Source organism: Chrysemys picta, chromosome 17 (genome assembly GCF_011386835.1).
Source record: "Chrysemys picta bellii isolate R12L10 chromosome 17, ASM1138683v2, whole genome shotgun sequence".
In the NCBI taxonomy this organism is placed as follows: Eukaryota; Metazoa; Chordata; order Testudines; family Emydidae; genus Chrysemys; species Chrysemys picta.
The window spans coordinates 25,581,064-25,606,264 of record NC_088807.1 but is presented as its reverse complement, the minus strand read 5'-3'; the positions used below and the strand labels follow the sequence as shown (position 1 = coordinate 25,606,264).

At 70.5% G+C, this 25,201-nt stretch overlaps 1 protein-coding gene across 1 annotated transcript in view; it reads left to right on the top strand.

Annotated features, from left to right (window-relative positions):
- HUWE1 (HECT, UBA and WWE domain containing E3 ubiquitin protein ligase 1) overlaps nt 1-24,728 on the top strand; it is a 63,906-nt gene extending 39,178 nt beyond the window's left edge. Inside the window, 41 exon segments of the mRNA XM_065571243.1 lie at nt 143-357; nt 499-710; nt 1,157-1,339; nt 1,712-1,884; nt 3,828-3,976; nt 4,059-4,134; nt 4,509-4,607; nt 5,184-5,317; nt 5,577-5,748; nt 6,037-6,225; nt 6,228-6,264; nt 6,415-6,593; nt 6,678-6,767; nt 6,844-6,998; nt 7,511-7,556; nt 8,478-8,744; nt 9,759-10,014; nt 10,126-10,259; nt 10,784-10,998; nt 11,527-11,815; nt 13,141-13,243; nt 14,738-15,161; nt 15,163-15,282; nt 15,638-16,088; nt 16,364-16,479; nt 16,559-16,715; nt 16,796-16,928; nt 17,011-17,213; nt 17,879-17,979; nt 17,981-18,007; nt 19,091-19,187; nt 19,440-19,589; nt 20,009-20,254; nt 20,569-20,686; nt 21,214-21,354; nt 21,698-21,985; nt 22,128-22,233; nt 22,351-22,468; nt 23,060-23,241; nt 23,403-23,593; nt 24,136-24,728. Of these exon segments, the coding sequence (XP_065427315.1) occupies nt 143-357; nt 499-710; nt 1,157-1,339; nt 1,712-1,884; nt 3,828-3,976; nt 4,059-4,134; nt 4,509-4,607; nt 5,184-5,317; nt 5,577-5,748; nt 6,037-6,225; nt 6,228-6,264; nt 6,415-6,593; nt 6,678-6,767; nt 6,844-6,998; nt 7,511-7,556; nt 8,478-8,744; nt 9,759-10,014; nt 10,126-10,259; nt 10,784-10,998; nt 11,527-11,815; nt 13,141-13,243; nt 14,738-15,161; nt 15,163-15,282; nt 15,638-16,088; nt 16,364-16,479; nt 16,559-16,715; nt 16,796-16,928; nt 17,011-17,213; nt 17,879-17,979; nt 17,981-18,007; nt 19,091-19,187; nt 19,440-19,589; nt 20,009-20,254; nt 20,569-20,686; nt 21,214-21,354; nt 21,698-21,985; nt 22,128-22,233; nt 22,351-22,468; nt 23,060-23,241; nt 23,403-23,593; nt 24,136-24,238 (6,845 nt within the window). The 3' untranslated portion in view covers nt 24,239-24,728.
- The last annotated feature ends 473 nt before the right edge of the window (nt 24,729-25,201 follow it).

Here is a 25,201-nt window from a genome sequence, read left to right as displayed (position 1 = left end):
CACGGTGCACCCCCAGGGACCCCCCTCTGCTGTCCCCCATAGCTGGGGTGGGGCACCCTTGGGGATCTCTGGTGGCACCAGCTTCCCAGGGGACCCCTTTCTGTGCACCCCCCACCTAACCCATCTCCCCCCCCGCCCGCAGCCTCTACCCCGGAGGAGTCGCGGGAGGGCCGGAAGGACAAGGAGGGAGACAAGGCGACGGAGGAGGGCAAGCAGAAGGCCAAGGGCAGCAAGCCGCTCATGCCCACCTCCACCATCCTGCGACTGCTGGCCGAGCTGGTGCGCTCCTATGTGGGCATCGCCGCCCTCATCGCCAACTACAGCTATACCGTGGGCCAGTCCGAGCTCATCAAGGAGGTGAGGGGCAGTCTGGACACCTGGGTTCTCTCCCTGGCTCTGGGAGGGAAGTGGGATCTGGTGGGTTGGAGCCGGGGGGCTCGTGCCAGGGTTCTGGGGCGTGGCGTGGGGATCCGCTCACCCCTCCCCATGTCCCGGCAGGACTGCAGTGTGTTGGCCTTTGTCCTGGACCACCTGCTGCCCCACACCCAGAATGCAGAGGACAAGGACACCCCCGCGCTGGCCCGTCTCTTCCTCGCCAGCCTGGCTGCAGCGGGCAGCGGCACGGACGCCCAGGTGGCACTGGTGAACGAGGTGAAGGCGGCGTTGGGCCGGGCGCTGGCCATGGCGGAGAGCACAGAGAAACATGCCAGGTGAGTGGGGGCTGGCAGCCCTGGGGTCTCTGCCCGGCTCGGGGAGAGAGGGGGGTCAGGACCTGGTAAAGGCTCCTGGGATGATACAGTGGCTCCCAAATCCCCTCTGCAGGTTTCTAGCCCTGACGACGCTGCCGGAGTGTGCCGAGAGCCTGAGCCAGTCGCTTGGGGTGGGGAGGGGATCTGCCTCCATGCAGCTCAAAGGGGTGTCAAGTCCCATTTTGGGAGCTCTGGGCGACTGGTGCTTTGCCAGCAGCACCGCACTGAGGGGCAGGAGAACAGCCCCCCTTGACTGCTGGGAAGAACGTATTGGGGTATCCCACCACTAACACCAGCACCTCGCTGGGGGTGATCTCCCAGGGCAGACACCGGTGCCTGTTTGGGTGCGTAGGGGGGTGTCCCAGAGTAGGGGTGGCACGGCGCTGATCCCTCCTCTCCCTCCCCAGGCTGCAGGCCGTGATGTGCATCATCAGCACCATCATGGAGTCCTGCCCCTCCACCTCCAGCTTCTACAGCAGCGCGGCCGCCAAGACGCAGCACAACGGCATGAACAACATCATCCGCCTCTTCCTCAAGAAGGGGCTGGTCAGCGACCTGGCGCGGGTACCCCACAGCCTCGACCTCTCCAGGTGCGCCCGGACTCCTGGGTTCTCTCCCCGGCTCTGGGAGGGGAGTGGGGTCTAGTGGTTAGAGCAGGGGGGCTGGGAGCCAGGACTCCTGGGTTCCCTCCCCGGCTCTGGGAGGGGAGTGGGGTCTAGTGGTTAGAGCAGGGGGGCTGGGAGCCAGGACTCCTGGGTTCCCTCCCCGGCTCTGGGAGGGGAGTGGGGTCTAGTGGTTAGAGCAGGGGGGGCTGGGAGCCAGGGACGCCTGGGTTCCCGCGCAGCTCTGGGAGGGGAGTGGGGTCTAGTGGTTAGAGCAGGGGGGGCTGGGAGCCAGGACGCCTGGGTTCTCTCCCCGGCTCTGGGAGGGGAGTGGGGGCTGATGGAGACTCTGCCCCGCAGCCCCAACATGGCGAACACAGTGAATGCGGCGCTGAAGCCCCTGGAGACGTTGTCGCGCATCGTCAACCAGCCCAGCAGCCTCTTCGGCAGCAAGAGCACGGCCAGCAAGAACAAAGCGGAGGGCGAGGTGCAGGGCGCTGCCCGCGACGCCAACAGCAACCAGCAGGACGTGGGTACGTGGGGCCGGGATCCCTCGCCCACAGCCTGTGTGCCCCGGCCGGCTGCCTCCTACCCGCCCCCCACTGCCGGGCGCCCTCCCCCCGCCCACAGCCTGTGTGCCCCCGGCCTGCTCCCGCCCGCCTCCCCCGCTGCCGGGCTCCCTCCCCTCGCCCACAGCCTGTGCGCCCCGGCCTGCTCCCGCCTGCCACCCCCTGCTGCCGGGCGCCCTCCCCTCGCCCACAGCCTGTGCGCCCCCGGCCTGCTCCCGCCCACCTCCCCTGCTGCCGGGCGCCCTCCCCTCGCCCACAGCCTGTGCGCCCCGGCCGGCTGCCTCCTGCCGCCCCCCGCTGCCGTGCACCCTCCCCCCGCCCACAGCCTGTGCGCCCCCGGCCTGCTCCCGCCCGCCTCCCCCGCTGCCGGGCTCCCTCCCCTCGCCCACAGCCTGTGCGCCCCCAGCGTGCTCCCGCCTGCCACCCCCTGCTGCCGGGCGCCCTCCCCTCGCCCACAGCCTGTGCGCCCCGGCCGGCTGCCTCCTGCCGCCCCCCGCTGCCGGCGCCCTCCCCTCGCCCACACCCTGTGTGCCCCCGGCCAGCTCCCGCCCGCCTCCCCCGCTGCCGGGCGCCCTCCCCCCGCCCACAGCCTGTGCGCCCCGGCCGGCTGCCTCCTGCCGCCCCCCCGCTGCCGGGCTCCTTCCCCTCGCCCACAGCCTGTGTGCCCCCGGCCTGCTCCCGCCCGCCTCCCCCGCTGCCGGGCGCCCTCCCCCCCGCCCACAGCCTGTGCGCCCCCGGCCTGCTCCCGCCCGCCTCCCCTGCTGCCAGGCTCCCTCCCCTCGCCCACAGCCTGTGCGCCCCGGCCGGCTGCCTCCTGCCGCCCCCCCGCTGCCGGGCTCCCTCCCCTCGCCCACAGCCTGTGCGGCCCCCGGCTGCTCCCGCCCGCCTCCCCCGCTGCCGTGCACCCTCCCCTCGCCCACAGCCTGTGTGCCCCCGGCCTGCTCCCGCCCGCCTCCCCCGCTGCCGGGCGCCCTCCCCCTCGCCCACAGCCTGTGCGTCCCCGGCCTGCTCCCGCCCGCCTCCCCCGCTGCCGGGCTCCCTCCCCTCGCCCACAGCCTGTGCGCCCCCGGCCTGCTCCCGCCCGCCTCCCCCGCTGCCGGGCGCCCTCCCCCTGCCCACAGCCTGTGCGCCCCCGGCCTGCTCCCGCCCGCCTCCCCTGCTGCCAGGCTCCCTCCCCTCGCCCACAGCCTGTGCGCCCCGGCCGGCTGCCTCCTGCCGCCCCCCGCTGCCGGGCTCCCTCCCCTCGCCCACAGCCTGTGCGCCCCCGGCTGCTCCCGCCCGCCTCCCCCGCTGCCGTGCACCCTCCCCTCGCCCACAGCCTGTGTGCCCCCGGCCTGCTCCCGCCCGCCTCCCCCGCTGCCGGGCGCCCTCCCCTCGCCCACAGCCTGTGCGTCCCCGGCCTGCTCCCGCCCGCCTCCCCTGCTGCCGGGCTCCCTCCCCTCGCCCACAGCCTGTGCGCCCCCGGCCAGCTCCCGCCCGCCTCTCCCGCTGCCGGGTGCCCTCCCCTCGCCCACAGCCTGTGTGCCCCCGGCCTGCTCCCGCCCGCCTCCCCTGCTGCCGGGCGCCCTCCCCTCGCCCACAGCCTGTGCGCCCCGACCGGCTGCCTCCTGCCTCCCCCCGCTGCCGGGTGCCCTCCCCTCGCCCACAGCCTGTGCGCCCCGACCGGCTGCCTCCTGCCTCCCCCCGCTGCTGGGCTCCCTCCCCTCGCCCACAGCCTGTGCGTCCCCGGCTGGCTCCCACCTGCCTCCCTGCTGCCGGGCTCCCTCTCCGATTTCCCCTCTACTCCACTGGGATCGCCTGCTGCCCCCTGCTGCCAACTCCCCCTAGCCTGCGCCCCTCCCCATGCTCCCAGTATCCCTGCGCCTTGGAAGCTCCAGGCCGTCTCCTGATCGCACTGTTCCCCCCAGGGGAGCCGGGTGAGGCCGGTGCCCACGAGGAAGACCACGACGCGGGCCAGGCGGAGGTGGCGGATGGCGACATCATGGACGGGGAGGCGGAGGGCGACGCGGTGGTGATCGCCGGGCAGCCTGAGGTGCTCAGCACCCAAGAGATGCAGGTGAGGGGCCAGCCGGGGAGCCGGGGCGGCGGGGGGGGCATCACAGCCGGCCTGGCCCCCACCCACTCCTCTGCCCCCGCAGGTGGAGAACGAGCTGGAGGACCTGATAGACGAGCTGCTGGAGCGCGATGGCGGCCCTGGGAACAGCACCATCATCGGTGAGGGGGGTGTGGGGCAGGCACCAAGGGGCGTGTGCCGGGTCTTGGGGGGGGGGACTGCTGGGCACAGCCCGGAGGAGGGCAGCTGGGATCGAAGCAGGGCCTGGCGGGTTACATACTGCTCTGGGAGCCAGGACTCCTGGGTTCCCTCCCTAACTCTGGGGGGGGGCGTGGGGTCTAGTGGTTAGAGCGGGGGCAGGGCCCCTGCTCTGGTACGGTGGGGGGTCAGAAGGCCCATGTCGAGGGGGATCTCGGGCAGGAGCCTGGAGGGGGGGTTCTCACCCCCTTCCCTGTGGCCCTGGAGCCGAGGGCCTGGCTGGCGCTGCGCGTGTGGCCGCCCCTGGGGCCCCCCTCACCCCATCCCTGCCCCACAGTGAGCCGCAGCGGGGAGGACGACGCCCCGGAAGACGTGCTGATGGACGAGGCCCCCTCCAACCTCAGCCAGGGCTCCACGCTCCAGGCCAACCGGGAAGGTAAGGGTTAACCGGCGACACTGCCCCGGTGGCCAAGATGGGGCGCTGCGGGGAGGCCTGAAGCTGAGCCCTGTGGCGGGAAACACATTGGCTGTGTGCGCGGAGAGGAGCCCCGGACGCCTGGGTTCTCTCCCGGCTCTGGGAGGGGAGTGGGGTCTGGTGGTTAGAGCAGGGGGGGCTGGGACCCAGATCTCCTGGGTTCTCTCCCGGCTCTGGGAGGGGAGTAGGGGAGTGGGGGCTGGTGGTTAGAGCAGGGGGGGCTGGGAGCCAGGACTCCTGGGTTCTCTCCCGGCTCTGGGAGGGGAGTGGGGGCTGGTGGTTAGAGCAGGGGGGGCTGGGAGCCAGGACTCCTGGGTTCTCTCCCGGCTCTGGGAGGGGAGTGGGGGCTGGTGGTTAGAGCAGGGGGGGCTGGGAGCCAGGACTCCTGGGTTCTCTTCCCCAGCTCAGGGAGGGGAGTGGGGGCTGGTGGGTTAGAGCAGAGGGGCTGGGAGCCAGGACTCCTATCCCAGCTCTGAGAGGGGAGTGGGGGCTGGTGAAGGGCAGGGCTGACCTGTGGCCCCCCTGTGCTGTCCCCAGACTCAATGAACATCCTGGACCCCGAAGACGAGGAGGAGCACACGCAGGAGGAAGACAGCAGCGGCAGTAATGAGGATGAGGATGACAGTCAGGACGAGGAGGAGGAGGAAGAGGAGGAAGATGAAGACGATCAGGTGAGGCTGGGGCCATCAGCTGGCATTGCTCCTGGCTCTGGGAGGGGAGTGGGGTCTAGTGGTTATGGTGGGTGGCTGGGCTCCAGGACTCCTGGGTCCTCTCCCGGCTCTGGGGGGGAGGCGAGTGGGGGGCTGGGCTCCAGGACTCCTGGGTCCTCTCCCGGCTCTGGGGGGGAGGCGAGTGGGGGGCTGGGCTCCAGGACTCCTGGGTCCTCTCCCGGCTCTGGAGGCAGGCTGTAAGCAGGTTGTGTGCCGGCAGGACGACGAGGAAGGCGAGGAGGGGGAGGAGGAGGAGGAGGACGACGATGGCTCGGAGATGGAGCTGGACGAGGATTACCCCGACATGAACGCCTCGCCCCTGGTGCGCTTCGAACGCTTCGACCGCGAGGACGACCTCATCATCGAGTTCGACAACATGTTCTCCAGCGCCAGTAAGGGGGCGGGCGGCTCGCTGGGCGCCCGGAGTGCAGGGCTGGGGGCGGGGGGTCAGCTCAGCGCTGGGGTCCCCAGGCTTTCCGTCCCAGAGGTCAGGGCTGGGTGGGGCCAGGCCCCCAGGTTCTCAGGCAATCCCTGAGCCCCATGGTGCCTTGGCACTCCCAGTGGGGAGCATGGGCTGCTCTCCCGGGGTCTCTGTGGCCCTGGGCTAGCCCAGCCTGGATAGGGCTAGCCCAGGGAGCTGCTAACCTGTCTCTCTCTTCCTTCTCCCCCCCCCCGCCCAGCGGATATCCCCCCCTCCCCAGGAAACATCCCGGCCACTCACCCGCTCATGGTGCGGCACGCAGACCACAGCTCCCTGACCCTCGGCAGCGGCTCCTCCACCACCCGCCTGGCCCAGGGCATCGGGCGGAGCCAGCGGACGCTGCGCCAGCTGACGGCCAATACCGGCCACACGATCCACGTGCACTACCCGGCACGCGGCAGCCCAACCCCCCCCTCATCCTGCAGAGGTGAGACACGCTCGCTCCCGCCCGGCTGCGGCCCCGGCCCCGGCCCCTCTCGGTGCGGTGTTATGTGCGGCTGTTCCCCACCTGCTCCGCCCCAGAGGTGGCCGCATTTCGGCGCCAGGGAAGTACCCTAACCGCACCCCCTCCCCTCAGATTGCTGGGTCCCTCGGCCGCAGCCGACATCCTCCAGCTGAGCAGCAGCCTCCCGCTGCAGAGCCGGGGCCGCGCCCGCCTCCTGGTGGGGAACGACGACGTCCACATCATCGCCCGCTCCGACGACGAGCTGCTGGACGACTTCTTCCACGACCAGAGCACGGCCACCAGCCAGGCAGGCGAGTGCCGGGGGGGCCGGGGTCCTGGCCCTTGGGGGCGCCGGCTCCGAGCCAGCCTCCTTATCCCACCTCTTCCCTCCGCAGGGACCCTCTCCAGCATCCCCACCGCCCTGACGCGCTGGACCGAGGAGTGCAAGGTGCTGGACGCGGAGAGCATGCATGACTGCGTCTCAGGTGAGCCTCGCAGCGCCCCTCCCCCCCGGCCCCCTCGCCGGCCCAGCCCCCTAACCCTGGCTCTTCCCCCCCGCAGTGGTGAAGGTTCCCATCGTTAACCACCTGGAGGCGCTGCGGGACGAGGAGCTGGAGGAGCGCCGGGAGAAGCGCCGGAAGCAGCTGGCCGAGGAGGAGGCCAAAGCCACGGACAAAGCCAAGGAGGAGAAGGACGGGAAGGAGCAGAGCGCCCAGGTGGGGAGCTGCTGCTGAGCTCACCTGGCCCTTGAAGGCTTAAAGGGCCAGTGGAGAACTGGCCACACCCCTCCCCAACCCTGCCCTTCCCCCGTGGCTGGTGGGGCACAGGGCTCAGACCCCACAGACACATTACAGCCCCGGTGATGGCTGGGTGGGAGCCGATGTCCCCTAGAGGGGACAGGCCCCGGGCCCCATTCCCTGACCCCGCCCTGGGCTGGATCATAGCCAGTGCCCCCTGGAGGGGACAGGCCCCGGGCCCCATTCCCTGACCCCGCCCTGGGCTGGATCATAGCCAGTGCCCCCTGGAGGGGACAGGCCCCGGGCCCCATTCCCTGCCCCCTGAGCCAGCCAGTCCCTGCCCTGGGCTGGATCATAGCCAGCGTCCCCTAGAGGGGACAGGCACCATGCCCCATTTCCTTCCTACCCCCAATAGCCAGCCAGCGCCCCCTAGGGGGTCCAGGCCACATGCCCCTCTCCTAACTCCATCCTGTCCCTCTTTTGCTTTCCAGGGGGCGGTGCCCACACCTAACACCGCCACCGAGCAGAGTCTCTCAGGTAACTGCCCCGCCCATCACCCCCACTTGCCCCTCCGTCCCAGGCCGGGCCCAGCAGCGCCCCGAGGCCCTGGGGGATGAGGTAGTAGATTGTATAGTTTTAGGGTCACACCCGGTCTCGGAGATAACTATACAGTCTACTGTCTTTCCCGCGGGGTCACCCTCAGCACTGCGAGCAGGAGCCAGCAACCGCCGTCTGCCCCAGCTCGGGGGGGGCTGGGAGCCAGGACGCCTGGGTTCTCTCCCGGCTCTGGGAGGGGAGTGGGGAGCAAGCGGATAGAGCAGGGGGGCTGGGCGCCAGGATCCCTGGATTCTCTCCCTGGCGCTGGGAGCAGGTGGGGAATGGGGTGTAGTGGATAGAGCATGGGGGCCAGGATGCCTGGGTTCTCTCATGGCTCTTGGAGGGGAGTGGGGGCTGCTGGTGGGAGCACAGGGGGTCCTGCCTTTTCCCACAATCGTGGGTCTCTGTAGGTCTGTGCAGCGTGCCGAGCCGCGTGTGTGAGATGTGGGGCGGCGAGAGGGCTCCTGGGGGTGCATCCAGGCCCCCCCAGCGAGTGTGTGAGATGGGGGGGCGGATCCAGCCCCCCCCAGCATGTGGGTGTCGGATGGGGGGCGGTGGGAGGCCCCCGGGGGTGGATCCGGCCCCCGCAGTGAAGGCCCCGCCCCCGCCAGGATGAGGTAGTACGTTGTATTGTTGTGGGGTCGGGATTCGTGCCCCAATCAGAGATAACAATACAACTTACTACTTTCCCCAGCGCCGGGCCCTCACCGGCAGGAGGAGCCTGGTGGGCCAGTAGCCAGGACTCCTGGGTTCTCTCCTAGCTGCGGCGGGGGGAGCCTGGGCCCAGGCAGGAGGGGCCGGCATGGCCTAGGTGTGGGGTGTCCCATCTAAGCCCCGTCTCACCCTCCCTCCCTGCCCCAGATGCGGCCGGTCGGACTGACGGTTTCCCCGCCGCCCCGCCCGCTGCTGAGGGCCCCTCCGCCGGCCCCAAGCAGACGCTGGTCACCCTGGAGACCCCACAGCCGGCAGCGGTGGGTGGGGAGCTGCCTCCGGAGCTCGCCGGGCAGCCCAGCACCGAGGCCTCGCGCCAGCTGCTGGTGCCGGCCGAGCAAGAGGACTCGGGGCCGGGGAGGCCCAATGCCGACGCGGAGGCCACCCAGATGGAGCTGTCACCTGCCCCCACCATCAGTAAGTGGGGGAGATTGCGGAGCTGGGAGCCAGGACGCCTGGGTTCTCTCCTAGGCTCTGGGAGGGGAGGGGGATCTAGGGGTTACAGCAGGGAGCGGGGGCTGGGAGCCAGGACGCCTGGGTTCTCTCCTAGGCTCTGGGAGGGGAGGGGGATCTAGGGGTTACAGCAGGGAGCGGGGGCTGGGAGCCAGGACGCCTGGGTTCTCTCCTAGGCTCTGGGAGGGGAGGGGGATCTAGGGGTTACAGCAGGGAACGGGGGCTGGGAGCCAGGACGCCTGGGTTCTCTCCTAGGCTCTGGGAGGGGAGGGGGATCTAGGGGTTACAGCAGGGAGCGGGGGCTGGGAGCCAGGACGCCTGGGTTCTCTCCTAGGCTCTGGGAGGGAGGGGGATCTAGGGGTTACAGCAGGGAGCGGGGGCTGGGAGCCAGGACGCCTGGGTTCTCTCCTAGGCTCTGGGAGGGGAGGGGGATCTAGGGGTTACAGCAGGGAGCGGGGGCTGGGAGCCAGGACGCCTGGGTTCTCTCCTAGGCTCTGGGAGGGGAGGGGGCTCTAGGGGTTACAGCAGGGAGCGGGGGCTGGGAGCCAGGACGCCTGGGTTCTCTCCTAAGCTCTGGGAGGGGAGGGGGATCTCGAGGTTACAGCAGGGAGTGGGGGCTGGGAGCCAGGACGCCTGGGTTCTCTCCTAGGCTCTGGGAGGGGAGGGGGCTCTAGGGGTTACAGCAGGGAGCGGGGGCTGGGAGCCAGGACGCCTGGGTTCTCTCCTAAGCTCTGGGAGGGGAGGGGGATCTAGCGGTTACAGCAGGGAGCGGGGGCTGGGAGCCAGGACGCCTGGGTTCTCTCCTAGGCTCTGGGAGGGGAGGGCGATCTAGGGGTTACAGCAGGGAGCGGGGGCTGGGAGCCAGGACTCCTGGTTCTGGCCTGGCTGGGTCAGTGGCTGACCTTGGGAAGGCATCCTTCCCCTATCTGCCTCAGTTTCCCCTTTGGGATCCTCTGACCCCGCCCCCTTTCTCCCCAGCCTCGCTGTCCCCAGAGAGGGCAGAGGACTCAGATGCCCTGACGGCCGTTAGCAGCCAGCTGGAGGGCTCGCCCATGGACACCAGCAGCCTGGCCTCCTGCAGCCTGGAGGAGGGCGTCGGGGAGGGCGCCGTGCCCGGCGGGGCGGAGCAGCCTCCTGCCCACGGTGCCCCCGGGGCTGTGCCAGCCCAACAGCGCCCCGAGGGCCAGGCCGGCGGCGACAGCCTGGCCGATGCCAGCCAGCAAGGGGAGGACAGGTATGGGGCAGGGTGTGCGGCAGGGGAGTGGGGGTCTGGCTTGAGGCGGGACTCGCTAAGGAGGGGGCTGGGATCTGGCCCCCGCTCACCCCCTGCTTCCCATCCCCCCAGCTCACCCCCTGCTTCGTCCTCCGAGAGCTCCTCTACCAGGGACTCGGCCGTGGCCATCTCCGGAGCCGACTCCCGGGGCATCCTGGAGGAGCCGCTGCCCTCCACCAGCAGCGAAGAGGAGGACCCGCTAGCAGGTACCGGGGGCGACCGACCGGCCTCTTGGCAGAGGGGTTGGGTCGCTGTGATGCTCTAGCTTGGCTGTAGGGGGCGCTGTGCTGCCGAGGGTGGGCGGGGGCCTCAGCAGGGAGCGCTCTCCCCTGGTAGCCGGGGCCAGGCTCTTCATCCTTCTGGGCATTCAAACGATGAATCCTGGTATCCTCGTCAAGTCCCAGCTGTGTCCGTTCTCCTGCCGCAGCCCCACGGTGCACAGCCTGCCCCAGAGGTGGCTGCATTTCCACGTGTGGCGAGCCTTCCCTGTGCAGCGTTATGTGCGGCTGTTCCCCAGCTGCGCTGCCCCAGAGGTGGCTGCATTTCCACGTGTGGCGAGCCTTCCCTGTGCAGCGTTATGTGCGGCTGTTCCCCAGCTGCGCTGCCCCAGAGGTGGCTGCATTTCCACGTGTGGCGCGCCTTCCCTGTGCAGCGTTATGTGCGGCTCTTCCCTAGCTGCCCCGCCCCAGAGGTGGCTGCATCTTTTGCTGACACCCCCATCTCCTTTCAGGGATAAACCTCCCCGAGGGCGTGGACCCTTCCTTCCTGGCGGCCCTGCCAGACGACATCCGGCGTGAGGTGCTGCAGAACCAACTGGGCATCCGGCCGCCAGCCCGGCCTCCCCCCACGGCTACCACCCCCACCCCGCCCGTGGTGAGCAACCCCGGGGTGACAGAGGTCAGCCCTGAGTTCCTGGCTGCCCTGCCCCCTGCCATCCAGGAGGAGGTAAGTGCTGCTCCTGGGGGGAGGAGAGAGAGCTGTTTGAGGGGAGGGGCTCTGTCTCAGGCTTGGTGTCTGGGGGGTGGGGCTGGGGCAGAGCTGAGGGGTGAGAAGGTGGAGCTAGGTGTCAGGGTGGGTGGGGCTGGGGGCCATTTCCCTGTGGGGGGTCTCTGGGCATGCGTGAGGCTACGATTCTGGGGTATGGTCGGTGGGCGGGGTCTCTGGATATGGGTGGGGCTATGTCTCTGTGGGTGGGGTCTGTAGGCATGGGCGGGGCTACGATTCTGGGGGCTTTGTCTGTGGGTGGGCTCTCTGGACGGGGCTACGGCCCCAGGGGTGGGCTCTCTGGATGTGGGCAGGGCTACGGACCTATGGGGGAGGTGCTAGCTCTGTGGGTGGGGCTACGGCCCTGTGGGTGGGGCTACAGCCTTGTGAGTGGGGTCTGTGGGTGGGGCTACGGCTCTGGGCGTGGTCTGTGGGCGGGGCCATGGCCCTGTGGACAGGGCCCCCCCGGCAGTGACCTGTCCCCCCCAGGTGCTGGCGCAGCAGCGGGTGGAGCAGCAGCGGCGGGAGCTGGCGCAGGGCATCAGCTCGGACACGCCCATGGACCCGGTGACCTTTATCCAGACGCTGCCCTCGGACCTGCGGCGCTCGGTGCTGGAGGACATGGAGGACAGCGTGCTGGCCGTCATGCCCCCCGACATCGCCGCCGAGGCCCAGGCCCTGCGCCGCGAGCAGGAGGCCCGGCAGCGCCAGCTCATGCACGAGCGGCTCTTCGGGCACTCCAGCACCTCGGCCCTGTCGGCCATCCTGCGCAGCCCCGGTACGGGCCCCCTCCCGCACCCCTCTATCCCCCCTCCAGCCCCTCGGCCCTGTCGGCCATCCTGCGCAGCCCGGGTACGGCCCCCCCCCGCACCCCTCTATCCCCCCTCCAGCCCCTCGGCCCTGTCGGCCATCCTGCGCAGCCCCGGTACGGGCCCCCTCCCGCACCCCTCTATCCCCCCTCCAGCCCCTCGGCCCTGTCGGCCATCCTGCGCAGCCCCGGTACGGGCCCCCTCCCGCACCCCTCTATCCCCCCTCCAGCCCCTCGGCCCTGTCGGCCATCCGCGCAGCCCGGGGTACGGCCCCCCCCGCACCCCTCTATCCCCCCTCCAGCCCCTCGGCCCCTGTCGGCCATCCTGCGCAGCCCCGGTACGGCCCCCTCCCGCACCCCTCTATCCCCCCTCCAGCCCCTCGGCCCTGTCGGCCATCCTGCGCAGCCCGGGTACGGCCCCCCCCCCGCACCCCTCTATCCCCCCTCCAGCCCCTCGGCCCTGTCGGCCATCCTGCGCAGCCCGGGTACGGCCCCCCCCCCGCACCCCTCTATCCCCCCTCCAGCCCCTCGGCCCTGTCGGCCATCCTGCGCAGCCCGGGTACGGCCCCCCCCCCCGGCACCCCTCTATCCCCCCTCCAGCCCCTCGGCCCTGTCGGCCATCCTGCGCAGCCCGGGTACGGCCCCCCCCCCGCACCCCTCTATCCCCCCTCCAGCCCCTCGGCCCTGTCGGCCATCCTGCGCAGCCCGGGTACGGCCCCCCCCCCCGGCACCCCTCTATCCCCCCTCCAGCCCCTCGGCCCTGTCGGCCATCCTGCGCAGCCCGGGTACGGCCCCCCCCCCGGCACCCCTCTATCCCCCCTCCAGCCCCTCGGCCCTGTCGGCCATCCTGCGCAGCCGGGTACGGCCCCCCCCCCGCACCCCTCTATCCCCCCTCCAGCCCCTCGGCCCATGTCGGCCATCCTGCGCAGCCCGGGTACGGCCCCCCCCCGCACCCCTCTATCCCCCCTCCAGCCCCTCGCCCTGTGGCCATCCTGCGCAGCCCGGGTACGGCGCCCCCCCCCGGCACCCCCTCTATCCCCACTCCAGCCCCTCGGCCCTCTCGCCCATCCTGCGCAGCCCGGGTACGGCACCCCCCCGCACCCCTCTACCCCCACTCCAGCCTGTCGTCCATCCTGCGCAGCCCGGGTACGGCCCCCCCTGCACCCCCCTACCCCCACTCCAGCACCTCGTCCCTGTCGGCCATCCTGCGCAGCCCGGGTAGGGCCCCCGCCGTCCCCCAATCCAACACCTTGGTCTGCAGCCCCCAACTCCTGTCTCTGCTCCTCTCCCCACAGCCTTCACCAGCCGGCTGAGCGGGAACCGCGGGGTCCAGTACACGCGCCTGGCCGTGCAGAGGGGGGGCACCTTCCACATGGGCGGTAGCAGCAGTCACAGCAGGTACCTGCCCGGGGGGGACCTCTTAGCTGGAAGGCTCAAGTCTCCTCTCCTGAGGAGACGCCGGACGCCTGGGTTCCATGCCGGGCTCTGGGAGGGGAGTGGGGGGCGGTAGCAGCCCGGACGCCTGGGTTCCATACCGGGCTCCGGGAGGGGAGTGGGGGCTGGTGGTTCCGGTGAGGGGGGGCGGTAGCCGCCCGGACGCCTGGGTTCCCTGCCGGGCTCCGGGAGGGGAGTGGGGGCTGGTGGTTCCGGTGAGGGGGGGCGGTAGCCGCCCGGGCGCCTGGGTTCCATGCCGGGCTCCGGGAGGGGAGTGGGGGCTGGTGGTTCCGGTGAGGGGGGCGGTAGCCGCCCGGACGCCTGGGTTCCCTGCCGGGCTCCGGGAGGGGAGTGGGGGCTGGTGGTTCCAGTGAGGGGGCGCGGTAGCCCCCCCGACACCTGGGTTCCATGCCGGGCTCTGGGAGGGGAGTGGGGGCTGGTGGTTCCGGTGAGGGGGGCGGTAGCCGCCCGGACGCCTGGGTTCCCTGCTGGGCTCCGGGGAGGGGAGTGGGGGCTGGTGGTTCCGGTGAGGGGGGCGGTAGCCGCCCGGACGCCTGGGTTCCATGCCGGGCTCTGGGAGGGGAGGGGGGCGGTAGCCGCCCGGACGCCCTGGGTTCCATACCGGGCTCCGGGAGGGGAGTGGGGGCTGGTGGTTCCGGTGAGGGGGGGCGGTAGCCGCCCGGACGCCTGGGTTCCATGCCGGGCTCCGGGAGGGGAGTGGGGGCTGGTGGTTCCAGTGGGGGGGGGTGGTAGCCCCCCCGACACCTGGGTTCCATGCCGGGGCTCTGGGAGGGGGAGGGGGGCGGTAGCCGCCCGGACGCCTGGGTTCCATACCGGGCTCCGGGAGGGAGTGGGGGCTGGTGGTTCCGGTGAGGGGGGCGGTAGCCGCCCGGACGCCTGGGTTCCATGCCGGGCTCCGGGAGGGGAGTGGGGGCTGGTGGTTCCAGTGGGGGGGGGTGGTAGCAGCCCGCCGGACGCCTGGGTTCCATGCCGGGCTCCGGGAGGGGGGTGGGGGCTGGTGTTCCAGTGTGGGGGGGCGGGTAGCAGCCCGGACGCCTGGGTTCCATACCGGGCTCTGGGAGGGTAGTGGGGGCTGGTGGTTCCAGTGGGGGGGGGGGGCGGTAGCAGCCCGGACACCTGGGTTCCATGCCGGGCTCCGGGAGGGGAGTGGGGGGCGGTAGCCGCCCGGACACCTGGGTTCCATGCCGGGCTCCGGGAGGGGGGTGGGGGCTGGTGGTTCCAGTGGGGGGGGGCGGGTAGCAGCCCGGACACCTGGGTTCCATACCGGGCTCCGGGAGGGGAGTGGGGGCTGGTGGTTCCAGTGGGGGGGGCGGTAGCAGCCCGGACGCCTGGGTTCCATGCCGAGCTCCGGGAGGGGGGTGGGGGCTGGTGTCCCGCGTGGGGGGCGGTAGCCGCCCAGCCCCCCCCCCGCGCTGTCTGAGCCGGCTCTCCCCCCAGGCCGTCGGGCAGCACGGTGGACAGCCTCCTGCGGCTGCGGGGCCGGCTGCTGCTGGACCACGAGGCGCTGTCCTGCCTGCTGGTGCTGCTGTTCGTGGACGAGCCCAAGCTGAACACGAGCCGGCTGCACCGGGTGCTGCGCAACCTCTGCTACCACGGCCAGACGCGGGGCTGGGTGATCCGCAGCCTGCTGTCCATCCTGCAGCGCAGCAGCGAGAGCGAGCCCTGCCTGGAGACGCCCAAGGGGCCGCCGGACGAGCGGGGCAAGCGGGCCGCCAAGGCCGGGGCCCCCGAGGGCCGCCCCCTGGAGCTGCTGCACAAGATGGAGGCCCGCAGCTCGGGCCAGCTCTCCTGGCTCTCCGTCTCCATGGACGCCGCCCTGGGCTGCCGCACCAACATCTTCCAGATCCAGCGGGCCGGCGGTGCGCAAGCACACGGAGAAGCACGCCGCCGGCACCGCCGCCGGCGCCGCCGTCCACATCCACCCGCAGGCCGCCCCCGTGGTGTGTCGCCACGTGCTGGACACCCTCATCCAGCTGGCCAAGGTGAGGGGGCGGGGCTGGGCACTGGGGGGGCAGGGGGAGCTCTTCTGTGGCAATTGGGTAGGTGTTGGCGGGCGCCGTTCTGTGGGGGGCTGGCCAGCAGGCGCTCTCCCCTGGCAGGGCTGGGCGCTGGTGGGGGCTGGGCATTGGGAGGGTGAGGGGCTGGGCAGGGGGTGTTCTCCCCAGTCAGAGCTGGGCATTGGGGGGGAAAGAGGGGCTGGGCTGATCGCTCTCTCCCGGCAATCAGTCCCACGTGGCGTTATGTGCGGCTGTTTCCAAGCTGCCCCCCACCCCAGAGGCAGCTGCATCTCCGCGCCACACCAGCCGTCCCCAGGCTGTGACTCTCCCCTCTCCCCAGGTGTTCCCCAGCCACTTCACGCAGCAGCGGCCCAAAGAGACGCCCTGCGAGGGGGAGCGGGGCGCCAGGCAGTCGGGCAGCCCTGGCCAGGCCAGTGGCATCTCCACCGACTTCTGGGACTTGCTGGTCAAACTGGACAACATGAACGTGAGCCGCAAGGGCAAGAACTCGGTCAAGTCTGTGCCGGTGAGCGCGGGCGCCGAGGGCGAGAGCTCCCCCTACAGCCTGGAGGCCTCGCCGCTGGGTCAGCTCATGAACATGCTCTCGCACCCCGTCATCCGGCGCAGCTCGCTGCTGACCGAGAAGCTGCTGCGTCTGCTGTCGCTCATCTCCATCGCCCTGCCGGAGAACAAGGCGCCCGAGGGGCCGGGCACCGCCCCCGCCCCAACCGCGCCCTCCGCCGGGGCCGCCGCCCCCACCCCCGCCCCTGCCCCCGCCCCCACCGTGCCAGGTGAGGGGGGACCCCTACTGTCTCTGGGCCCCGGGGGCTGCTGGGATCCTGATTCTGCCCTGCCCCGGGGGGGTCGGATTGAGGGGTTTGTGGGAGGGGGGGCTGGTCTCTCCCCGACTCCAGAGACTTCTGGGATTGAGGGGTGGTGGGATCCTGATTCTGCCCTGCCCCGGGGGGGTTCTGGGGCGAGGGGCACAGGGTCCCAGCTGGGGTCCCGCCCAGGTCCTCATGGATCCTGGGCCGGGCCTCGCTAACCCCCCGGTGTTTTCCCGCAGCTCCCGCCAAGGGCAGCAAATCTCCTGCCAAGGCGGGCGAGGCGGGCGGCGGCGGGACAGACGGCAAGATGGTGGCGTCGGGCCTGACGGAAAGCCAGCTGCAGCTGTCGGTAGAGGTGAGTGCGGGGCAGTGCCCGGGTGGGGGCGGGGGCGCCCGGTGCCCTCCCCCCCGCTCACCCCTGTGCCTCCCCCCAGGTGCTGACGTCTCACTCCTGCTCGGAGGAGGGGCTGGAGGATGCAGCCAACGTCCTGCTCCAGCTGTCGCGGGGCGACTCGCCCACCCGGGACACGGTGCTGCGGCTCCTGCTCAGTGGGGCCCGCCAGCTGGGCTACACCCTCTGCAAGCAGATCGGTAACGGGGCGGGGCGTGGGGAGAGGGTGGGGCCTGGGGTGCTGGGGGGCTGCAGGCGCTGACCCCCCGCTCCCCCCCAGGCACGCTGCTGGCGGAGCTGCGCGAGTACAACCTGGAGCAGCAGCGGCGGGCGCAGTGCGAGCTGCTCTCCCCCGACGGGCTCCCCGACGAGCAGCCCCAGACCACCAAGCTGAAGGGCAAGATGCAGAGCCGGTGAGTGATGCGCCCCGGGCCCCCCCGTGCCGTGTGTGTCCCCCCCCCCCCCGGCCGCCCCCGCTAACCCCCCTCCCGGCAGGTTCGACACGGCGGAGAACGTGGTGATCGTGGCCTCCCAGAAGCGGCCCCTGGGCGGGCGGGAGCTGCAGCTGCCCTCCATGTCCATGCTGACCTCCAAGACCTCCACCCAGAAGTTCTTCCTGCGCGTGCTGCAGGTCATCATCCAGCTGCGGGACGACACGCGCCGCGCCAACAAGAAGGCCAAGCAGACGGGCCGGCTCGGTAGGGCTGGGCCCGGGGGCGGAGGGGATAGAGGGGGGCTGGGCCCGGGGGGGGTTCTGGGCAGGAGGGGGACCAGGGCTGAGCGAAGGGGGGCGGGGGGGAAGGACCAGAGCTGAGCGAAGGGGGGCGGGTGTTCTGGGCGGGCTGGGGGGGGAGGACCAGGGCTGAGCGGGGGGGGGTCCTGGGGGGAGGGGGACCAGGGCTGAGCGGAGGGGGGGGAGGACCAGGGCTGAGGGGGGGACCAGGGCTGAGCGGAGGGGGGGAGGACCAGGGCTGAGGGGGGGACCAGGGCTGAGCGGAGGGGGGGGGGCTCTGGCCGGGGGGGGGACCAGGGCTGAGCGGGGGGGGGGGGGGGTTTCTGGCCGGGGGGGGGGACCAGGGCTGAGCGGGAGGGGGTACCAGGGCTGAGCGGATGGGGGGGTTCTGGCCGGGGTGGGGGGGTACCAGGGCTGAGCGGGGGGGGGGTTCCGGCGGGGGGGGTTCCGGGCGGGGGGGGGGGTACCAGGGCTGAGCGAAGGGGGGGGGTTCCGGCCGGGGGGGTACCAGGGCTGAGCGAAGGGGGGGGGGGTTCCGGCCGGGGGGGGGGGGGTACCAGGGCTGAGCGGGAGGGGGGGGGTTCCGGCCGGGGGGGCCCGGCCGCGCGCTGACCCGTCTCCCCCCCGCAGGCAGCTCCGGTCTGGGCTCAGCTAGCAGCATCCAGGCCGCTGTCCGGCAGCTGGAGGCTGAGGCTGACGCCATTATACAAATGGTACGTGAGGGGCAGCGGGGCGCGGCGCCGGCAGCCAGCAGCAACGGTTAGCATGGGGCCTGTGGCGCTTGGGGGCCACTCCGTCCGCGGGGCCCCGCCCCCCTTCCCCCTCCCCCCGCGTCCGGCTGGCAGCCAGGGCGCCTGGGTTCTCCCCCACCTCGGGGTGGGGGCTGGCAGCTAGGACGTCTGGGTTCTTTCCTCAGTTCTGGGGCAGGGCTGGGAGCCAGGACGCCTGGGTTCGCTCCGGGCCCTGGGAGGGGGTGAGGTTTCCTTGGGGGTACCCAGGGCTGTGAGGGCCCCCCTGCTGTTCGAAACCCGGCCGCTGGCTGCCCCCAGGGTTCCCCCCCCAGCCCCCTCCTAGCGAGAACGAGGAGGACGTTCGCTTGCCAGGAGCTGAGTCCTGAAGACGCGAGTCGCGTCACCTCATCTCCGGGCACCAGCAGCCGATCCCTCCCCTCTGCCCCTCGGGGCACAGTCCTGGGGCGTCCCTTCTCCCCTGGGAATTCTGCTGGGGGGCCTGGGAGCCAGGACTCCTGGGTTCTCTCCCCAGCTCTGGGAGGGGAGTGGGGGCTGGTGGTTAGAGCAGGGGGGGCTGGGAGCCCGGACTCCTGGGTTCTCTCCCCAGCTCTGGGAGGGGAGTGGGGGCTGGTGGTTAGAGCAGGGGGTGGGAGCCAGGACTCCTGGGTTCTCTCCTGTGGGAGGGGAGTGGGAATCGGTATACATCTAATGGCTCCCAGCCCCAGGGTCCCCCACTTCACAGGCCCTGCGGGAGGTGGGAATCCACTGTCCCCCTCCAATTTCACCTCTCTGGAGAGAGTCCCCCTTACCCCCCCCCCCCCCCCGCATGCCCCCACCCTCATCCGGCTGCCGTGGGGCTGTGCCATCACTGATCCATGCATGCCATGCTGGAGCTGCCCCCAGGGCGGGGGTGGGGGGGCATCTACCCATCCCTTGCAAGATCAGCTTGTGTGTGTGAGCTGCATGTGGGGGGGTGGGGGGAACGCTGTCCATCAGTCAAATTGTTCCCCCCCCACCAGCCAATCCTGGAGTGAGTCCCTCCGTGCCCACCATACATCCGGCCCCAAAGAGCCCCCCAGCCCCGCCCTGACCCCCCCTTTGTCCCGCGCAGTCCGAGCCGAGCCAGTCGGAAGGGGCTGTTCGGAGGGATGAGTCGCCTATGGACGTCGATCAGCCCTCGCCCGTCACACAGGATGCCCAGTTGGTTGGTGAGTGTCCTGTTGTCACAGCCACGCCTGGGGCCGGCTCGCCCGGCGCTGAGATGCAGCCGCCTCTGGGGTGGGGCAGGGGGGGAACAGCCGCACATAACGCTGCACGAGGATGGCTCACCTGGTGCTGAGATGCAGCCACCTTTGGGGCGGGATGGCTGGGGAACGGCTGTGTATACGCAGCTCAGCCAGGGATGGGGAGGCGTCCTTAGCTGCAGGGACCCCCGGGGTAACCCTGCCCCCCCTTTGCAGGTTCGGAAGGACCCCAGCCCGGGGAGAAGGACGAGCGGCCCCCGGATCTGCCCCTCCTGAGCGAGCAGCTGAACCTGGACGAACTCTGGGCCATGCTGGGCGAGTGCTTGAAGGAGCTGGAGGAGTCCCACGACCAGCACGCTGTGCTAGGTAAGGGGCCCGGCTCTCAGCCCCCCTGCTGCAGCTGGTCGTGGGGTGGGGGCCCCAGATCTCCCCCCCCCTCCCCCCCATATCTCAGCCTCCCTCCCTGCAGTGCTGCAGCCAGCCATGGGGTGAGGGGCCGCAGATCTTGCCCTTCCTCCCTGCAGTGCTGCAGCCAGCCATGGGGTGGGGGGCCCCAGATCTCAACCACCCACCCTCCCTCCGTCCCTCCCTGCAGTGCTGCAGCCGGCCGTGGGGTGGGGGGCCCAAAATCTGTCTCCTTCCCTGTGGTGCTGCAGCCAATCAGCTAGCCATGGGTTGGGGGGCCCTGGATCTCACCCTTCCTTCCTTCCTGCAGTGGTGCAGCTGGCGTGGGGTGGGGGGTCCTTAGATCCCCCCCGGATCTCACCCTCTCTCCCTCCCCGCAGTGCTGCAGCCGGCGGTGGAAGCTTTCTTCCTGGTGCATGCAACGGAGCGGGAGAGCAAGCCCCCGGTGCGGGACACCCGCGAGAGCCAGCTGGCCCACATCAAGGACGAGCCCCCGCCCCTGTCGCCCGCCCCCCTCACCCCCGCCACCCCCTCCTCGCTGGATCCCTTCTTCTCCCGCGAGCCCTCCTCCATGCACATCTCCTCCAGCCTGCCCCCCGACACCCAGAAGTTCCTGCGCTTCGCAGGTGAGGGGCTTGGGGCCTGGGGTGGGAGAGAAGGGGGGGGCTGCAGTGTGGTGGGGATTGGGGGAAAGGAGGGGCTCCAAGGGGCATGGTCCAGGGTTGGGGGGTCGCGGGGCTCCAAGGGTGAAGGGCGAGACCGATGGGGAACGGCCCTACATGGGATGGGCTCGCTCAGCGCTGAGATGCAGCCACCTCTGGGGTGGGTCAGCCTGGGAACAGCCGCACATACCGTCGGGGGGGGCGTGGTTTTGGGGCCACGTCTTGTGGTGCTGGGGAGAGCAGTGAATGACACCCCCCACACATGTCCCCCTTCCCAGAGACCCACCGCACGGTGCTAAACCAGATACTGCGCCAGTCCACCACCCACCTGGCTGACGGGCCCTTCGCTGTCCTGGTCGACTACATCCGCGTGCTGGACTTCGACGTCAAGCGCAAGTAGGGAGGGCAGGGGGCAGGTTTGGGAATGTGGGGGTGAGGGAGCGGGGCAGGCTTAGGCGCCGGGGCCGTGTCCAGCGGCGGTGGGTTCCCCAGGCCCTGACACCCTGCACCGGGGCCGTGTCCAGTGGCGGTGGGTTCCCCAGGCCCTGACACCCTGCACCGGGGCCGTGTCCAGTGGCGGTGGGTTCCCCAGGCCCTGACACCCTGCACCGGGGTCGTGTCCAGCGGCAGGGCGTTCCCCAGGCCCTGACACCCTGCACCGGGGCCGTGTCCAGCGGCGGTGGGTTCCCCAGGCCCTGACACCCTGCACCGGGGTCGTGTCCAGCGGCGGTGGGTTCCCCAGGCCCTGACACCCTGCACCGGGGTCGTGTCCAGTGGCGGTGGGTTCCCCAGGCCCTGACACCCTGCACCAGGGTCGTGTCCAGCGGCGGTGGGTTCCCCAGGCCCTGACACCCTGCACCGGGGTCGTGTCCAGTGGCGGTGGGTTTCCCAGGCCCTGACACCGCCCTCACCCCACCCCCCAGGTACTTCCGCCAGGAGCTGGAGCGTCTGGACGAGGGGCTGCGCAAGGAGGACATGGCCGTCCACGTGCGCCGTGACCACGTCTTCGAGGACTCGTACCGCGAGCTGCACCGCAAGTCGCCTGAGGAGATGAAGAATCGACTGTGAGCCCTGCTTCTCAGGGTGGGGGGGCAGCAGCCGGGTACCCCACAGCTGGGGCAGGGGAGAGAGGGTTGTGGGGCAGGGGACGGGGCTGTGTGGGTCCCGCCCACTAACCCTCTCCCAGGTACATCATGTTCAAGGGCAAGGAGGGGCAGGACGTGCGGGGGAGGGGGCAGGGGGCGCCCGGTGGGGACGGGGCTGTGTGGGTCCTTCCCCTAACCCCTCCCCCCCCAGGTACATCGTGTTCGAGGGCGAGGAGGGGCAGGACGCGGGCGGGAGGGGGCAGGGGGCGCCCGGTGGGGACGGGGCTGCGTGGGTCCTGCCCCTAACCCCTTCCCCCCCCAGGTACATCGTGTTCGAGGGCGAGGAGGGGCAGGATGCGGGCGGGCTGCTCCGGGAGTGGTACATGATCATCTCGCGGGAGATGTTCAACCCCATGTACGCCCTGTTCCGCACCTCGCCCGGCGACCGCGTCACCTACACCATCAATCCCTCGTCCCACTGCAACCCCAACCACCTGAGCTACTTCAAATTCGTGGGGCGCATCGTGGCCAAGGCCGTGTACGACAACCGCCTGCTGGAGTGTTACTTCACCCGCTCCTTCTACAAGCACATCCTGGGCAAGTCCGTCAGGTGCGCGGGGCTCTGGGGAGGGTGGGGCCTGGGATCGGGCGGACGCTTGTCTCCGAGGCGGGTCACTGGGGTTGGGGGGCGCCCGCTGGGGGTCACTGGGGCTGGGGGGCTCCGTGACCCCACTGACCCCGTCCCTCCCCAGGTACACGGATATGGAGAGCGAGGATTACCACTTCTACCAGGGCCTGGTTTACCTGCTGGAAAACGACGTGTCCACACTAGGTTACGACCTGACCTTCAGCACCGAGGTACTGGGGGGCTGCGCTGGGGGGCTGTGGGATGGGCTGTCTTGGGGGAGGCTGGATGGGGTGGCACTGGCCGGGAATGGAGCCCCCCCTCACCCGCTGCCCCCCCTCACTCCACAGGTGCAGGAGTTCGGGGTGTGTGAGGTGCGGGACCTCAAGCCCAACGGCGCCAATATCCTGGTGACGGAGGAGAACAAGAAGGAATACGTGCACCTGGTCTGCCAGATGAGGATGACGGGTAGGCGGCTGCGGGGTGGTTCTGGCAGGGGGCCCGGGTTTCTGTAGGACCTACACAAAACGAACATCGCCGAGCAGCCCAGTGAGACCGAGCTGTAAATTAAAGAGCGAAGCAGGAACTAGGATTCCGGGGTTCTCTCCCCGGCTTTGGGAGGGGTGTGGGGTCTAGTGGTTAGAGCAGGGGGGGGCTGGGAGCCCGGATTCCTGGGTTCTCTCCCCGGCTCTGGGAGGGGTGTGGGGGCTGGTGGTTAGAGCAGGGGGGGGGCTGGGAGCCAGGACTCCTGGGTTCTCTCCCCGGCTCTGGGAGGGGTGTGGGGGCTGGTGGTTAGAGCAGGGGGGGGCTGGGAGCCAGGACTCCTGGGTTCTCTCCCGGCTCTGGGAGGGGAGTGGGGGCTGGTGGTTAGAGCGCAGGGGCTGGGAGCCCAACTCCTGGGTTCTCTCCCTGGCTCTGGGAGGGGAGTGGGGGCTGGTGGTTAGAGCAGGGGGGGGCTGGGAGCCAGGACTCCTGGGTTCTCTCCCAGCTCCAGGAACGGAGGGGAGGCTGGGGGTTAGAGCAGGGGGGGGCTCACGGATTCTGCTCCCCGCCCCCCAGGAGCCATCCGCAAGCAGCTGGCTGCCTTCCTGGAGGGTTTCTACGAGATCATCCCCAAGCGCCTCATCTCCATCTTCACGGAGCAGGAGCTGGAGCTTCTCATCTCGGGGCTGCCCACCATCGACATCGACGACCTCAAATCCAACACCGAGTACCACAAGTACCAGTCCAACTCCATCCAGGTGAGGGGCCGCCCCAGAGCTGGCCGCAGTTCTGCGCCAGGCGCTGTTATGTGCGGCTGTTCCCCAGCTGCCCCGCCCCAGAGCTGGCTGCAGCTCCGTACCAGGCAAGCCAGCCCCATGTAACGTTCAGTGCGGCTGACCCGCTCCCTCTGCCCCGGCAGATCCAGTGGTTCTGGCGAGCCCTGCGTTCCTTCGACCAGGCGGACCGAGCCAAGTTCCTGCAGTTCGTGACAGGCACCTCCAAGGTCCCCCTGCAGGGCTTCGCCGCCCTGGAGGGCATGAACGGCATCCAAAAATTCCAGATCCACCGGGACGACCGCTCCACCGACAGATTGCCTTCCGCTCACACGTGGTGAGGGGCCGGGGCAGGGCGTGGGGCCCTTCCCTTCCAGTGGGGGCCGGGTGCGGGGACACGGGGCAGGGCGTGGGGCCCTTCCCCTCCAATGGGGGCTGGGTGGGGGGGACACGGGGCAGGGCCTGGGGCCCTTCCCCTCCAGTGGGGGCCGGGTGGGGGGGACACGGGGCAGGGCCTGGGGCCCTTCCCCTCCAGTGGGGGCCGGGTGGGGGGGACACGGGGCAGGGCGTGGGGCCCTCTCCCTCCAGTGGGGGCCGGGTGCGGGGACACGGGGCAGGGCGTGGGGCCCTTCCCCTCCAGTGGGGGCCGGGTGCGGGGACACGGGGCAGGGCCTGGGGCACTCTCCCTCCAGTGGGGGCCGGGTGGGGGCCCCCCATGGGAAGGGGGGCGTACAGAAGCCGGCGGGGGGGAAAGCTGTAGACTCTGATCTCCTGGGAATTGGGGGGTGGGGTAGGGTGGGGATCTGTCTCAGCCCCTGTGGGGGGGAGGTTCGTTGGCCTCCTGCCCCCCATCTCACTGATTTCTCCCCCTCACCCCAGTTTCAATCAGCTGGACCTTCCCGCCTACGAGAGCTACGAGAAGCTACGTCACATGCTGCTACTGGCCATCCAGGAGTGCTCGGAAGGCTTCGGCCTGGCGTGAGCCGGGCGCCCGCCTCCGCGGCTCTTTTTGTACTGAGGCAGACTCGGGGGACAGGGAGGGGCCAAGCCATGGGGGCGGGGCTTAGCGGATCTCCACCCCTTCCCTTTCCGAGGTGGCGCCCCCCCCTCCCACCACACACACACACACACACACACACCCCCCACGCGTCCGGAGAGAAGACAAATGATATATATAAATATATATATATTTTTTTTGGTTTCGTTTGCATTTCTTAAGTTGTGCTTGGAATGTGTTGACGTGAGCCGGACAGACGAGACGACGATACAATCTGCTTTGGTTTCTCGATCCTTCCCCTTGCCCCAGCCCCCTTCTGCCCCCGCCCCCACCCCGTTGGGCCCCCGCGGAGGGGGAGGGGAAAACAAGGGGGGGGGGAGACACCCTGAGGTTTAAGAAAATAAATCCCTCCCCCTTCCAAAGAAGAAAAAGACAAAAAAAAATTAAAAAATAAAAGCGCACTCTTGGTAAGAAACTCGGCTGTCGTGTCTTCGTCCGGCGCCGCCGCTGGGGGGTGGAGAGTTCATGGGCCCCAAAACCGGAGGGGCCTGTGTGACCCGGCCCAGAGAACGGCCTAGAGCAGCTGTTAGAAACACACTGTGTGGTGATGGGCGAGACTGCCCCACGCCCCTGGGTCGCACGTGCCAGCCGGTGACGCCTCCTTCCTAGGCTGTTTGTCTCACTTCCGCTTCCGGCTTTGCACTGCAAGCTCCACCACGACCCCCAAATCTGTCTAGGAGTCGCTGCTTTCCAGGGGAGAGCCCCCCCCAGCCTGTACGCATGCCCGGCGTCCTCGATGGACCTGTTTCCATTTCGCCGTATTAAAGCACTTTGCACCCAGTTTGCCAGCCGGCTCTGAAGCAGTGACCTGCCCTCTGCACGATTTCCCACTCCTGCAACGCTTGTGTTGTCTGCAAATTCTATCAGTGCGGATTGTTTTCTGCCAAG